This window comes from Gavialis gangeticus, unplaced genomic scaffold (assembly GCF_001723915.1).
Source record: "Gavialis gangeticus isolate Ggan-Ray unplaced genomic scaffold, GavGan_comp1, whole genome shotgun sequence".
NCBI classification, from domain to species: Eukaryota; Metazoa; Chordata; order Crocodylia; family Gavialidae; genus Gavialis; species Gavialis gangeticus.
Window position 1 is genome coordinate 6881798 of NW_017729017.1, and position 3143 is coordinate 6884940.

The 3143-nt window shown below is 42.9% G+C and overlaps 1 protein-coding gene across 2 annotated transcripts in view; it reads right to left on the reverse strand.

The window, feature by feature from the left end:
* LOC109294629 (chromodomain-helicase-DNA-binding protein 6-like) overlaps positions 1-3081 on the reverse strand; it is a 13777-nt gene extending 10696 nt beyond the window's left edge. The window contains exons 1-2 of one of the 2 annotated variants that reach the window (XM_019513086.1): positions 2806-3081; positions 603-707 (exon numbers count right to left, since the gene is read on the reverse strand). In XM_019513086.1, coding sequence (XP_019368631.1) covers positions 603-707; positions 2806-3021 — 321 coding nt within the window. In that variant the 5' untranslated portion in view covers positions 3022-3081. The remainder of the gene's footprint in view (positions 1-602; positions 708-2805) is intronic. The other variant, XM_019513087.1, reaches the window with a different exon arrangement.
* Positions 3082-3143: the final 62 nt, after the last annotated feature.

A 3143-nucleotide genomic window follows, 5' to 3' on the forward strand; every position in this document is an offset into this window, starting at 1 on the left:
TCTTGTGCTCATTACAGTAGTCACTCACTTTAGGGATGGGAAAAAATAGGCGACAAATTTTGAGAAAGGTTCCCTTGCTACACTGAAGCCTTAAGGCACTGAGACCTGCAAATGAGGGACTTGCACACAGAGTTTACAGGAATCGATTTAGAGGCTGGGCTGAGGTAACTTTGATCATGTGATCCATTAGGTTACACCTATACGTTCCTTGTACCAGTAACACCCCTCTCCCCCACTGACACACACACCTCACATATATAATTGTTCCTCTGTCTGGTGTTTTATCTACTTCTAAATGTCCCAAATCTCACTGCTAGGCAGATTTTCTTGTTATTTAACTGAAACTTATCCTTTCACTTTTTAATTACTTCTAAATATTCCTCTCCTTTCTCTGTCTATTCGTCACTTATTTGCAGAGTGCTCAGATCCTCCCTGAGATGCCACTCAACCACTCAATCAGATTTGATCCTGTAGATATTCCCTCCAAGATTGGAAGATCTTGCCTTCCAACTCAGAGAACCTCACTGGAAGAAAGGGTGTGGGGATGGAGAGGAGAAAGAGAAGATGATATGATACAGATTTCTCCAAAAGCTCTAACTTACTGAAAGCTTAACAATGTCAGCCCAGTCTGCTGCAACAGCATACTCCAAGTGTGCATCAAGCCACCTTGGCAATTCCTTCAATGCTGGTGCCATGGCTCCCCCTAACTATAAAACAGTAAAAGGATGACCTCTATTGCAGAAAGAGTTATGCAAAATAACACAAGAAATATGGTTACACTTCTAGGCATACACTTCTAGACAGCTTAGGTGCAGTTGTCTTCCTGCTTGCTGCTGGTATTGCTACTCAGTGGCACTTGGTGGCAATGGTTGTTCTTACAGAGCAATCTACAGTCTGGCTATTTTGATTTTGATATAGCTCAACAATCCAGGTCTCTCACATAGATATTGTATGGGATCTACGGGGACATACAGCCCCATTCTGCTGCTATTTAGTCACTGAGAGGAATGAGAACTTTGTAGCTTAGGCATGGAACTAAGGCTCAGCCAGGAACCAAAACCCAGTTTTCCTCTACCAGTGAGTCACTGTGTGACCCTGGGCAAGCCTCTTCATGCTTTGGTTCCCTATCTGTAAATGCAAATGAGAGTATGTCCTTTCTTGTGATGAAAGGAGCTGGATTGCAAGGGTCTCTTGCTGCCACCAGCAATATGATTCGACTCTTGTCTTGAGGGCAAATTAGTCTCTATGGACCATTTTTTGCTTCTACCCTTTTTCCTCTGCCCCTTAGTTACTACTGCCAGTGAGACAACTAAGTTATGATAATGGTGGCCTTTTTGAAGGGTCAGTCAGGAACTAGACAAAATCACCAATTCATTTCACACAGGTCCTCCAACAGCCATCAGATGGCAACTTTTGCACATGGAAGCACAAGGACAGCTGCTCCACTTCCTAATTCACTATTTTATTTTCAATCCGAGGTGATTATTTAAAAAAAATGTACTACCCACCATTAGTGAGTCCTTGGGTTTATTTTACAAAGGAATTTTATGAGCAAGTCCCGTTAAGGTCCCTAATCACCATAAAGACTTAATAAAAAATCTAAACTGTGTGAGATTTTTTTTCTCCTTCTTTAATACAGGAGTATTAGGAGTTTTCCCTAAAAAAGAAAAGCCAATGATATCTTGACTTTGGGCTATTTTTTCAAAATACCTGAAACAAGTGAACGAATACACTTTCAAACCTACCTTTATACAGCACTGTTCTATATAGGACTCTGAAAGTTATACAGTTCCTGCACTTCTCAAATAAAGAACAAAATAAAGACATTTGCATCATATCAGAGTATTGCAATTTGTGAAATAATACCAGGAATTCAGAAGTAAGGATCTAGTCAGACTTTGAAGGTACAACTTTGAGTTTTAAGCTGAAGGCTGAATTGCTTTGCTGTTGTGGGACCTGTGTGTTTTGGCTGTGAATATTTAGAAGTCTTTCTGTACTCTGCTGAGCAATGATTCTTAATTTGTCATGGTCCTTGTGAGTTCTTTGCAACAAAAGAATTGTTCTATTATTTATCTCTAGTCAAAAATGAGTGAAAGCTAAGAGCTAGCATTTCTGAAAGATGCTTTGAGCCTAACAAGGGTGTTTTGAGTCTAAAAGGGTTGAGAACCACTGCTGTAGAGGCAGTTGCATATTTTCAGGAGATTTACATCTCCCTTGGCACATGTTATTCTGAGAATGGTGTAGATCACAACTATCCAACTGGCAGTTCACAGGCCACATGCAGTCCTTGAGGGTTTAATTTGTGGCCCCCAGGCTCCTGCCCAACTGCTGCTCTGCTCTATCACTCTGGCTGCAGCAGCAGCCCAAATCTTTGCAATCCCCTTCCCTCCTCTGGCTTCCACTTCCTGCCCTGTCCAGGGAATGAGGTGGATGACACAGCCCATGGTGCTGGGGAGAGTCGGCAGCCTGAAGTGCCTGCACAGTGCACTGCAGTGCAGAAAGAGAGCTGAGGGTGGGAACTGGAGCATCCACATGGCACAGTACAGTGGGGAGCACCTGCATAGGGTGAAGCCCAGGGTGCCCATGGTCCACACTAGTACAGTCTGTGCAGGATACAGCCCCTAGCCACTTAGAAGCTGGATGGTCCTGGTGTAGATCAATGTGTGTATTTCAGAATTTTGTTGCAATTCTATCTACCTCTCAGAACTAAATATATTTCCTGGGCCATCTGAAGCTCTCATTAAGTGTTTCAAGACAGAATAAGGACAAGGACAAGGACAAATGACAAAAAATGCTTTTGCTTACCCTCCGTCCTGTACCTGTATGTACCACAGGTACTCGCTCATCCCCTGTGAGTGAGTTTATGTCCAATTTGCTGGGGTCTTTGCAGCGCTGCCTCCTTTGCTTGGGCTTCTCTGAAAAATTCTGGAAGGCAAATAAGAGTATTAATGAGGATGGAAGGCTAAAAACACTATGGATGAATGGCAGATCAAACTGACAGCCTGAGGGGAGTTCCTGCATAGGTCTTGGAAGAAGCAGGTCCTACTTTTTGGTTTTGGAGTGACTGCAGTTTATTTTCATGGATATAGTTTGATAGTGTCACAGTTAGTAGGGTCGGAAGGGACCTCAGCAGATCATCAAGT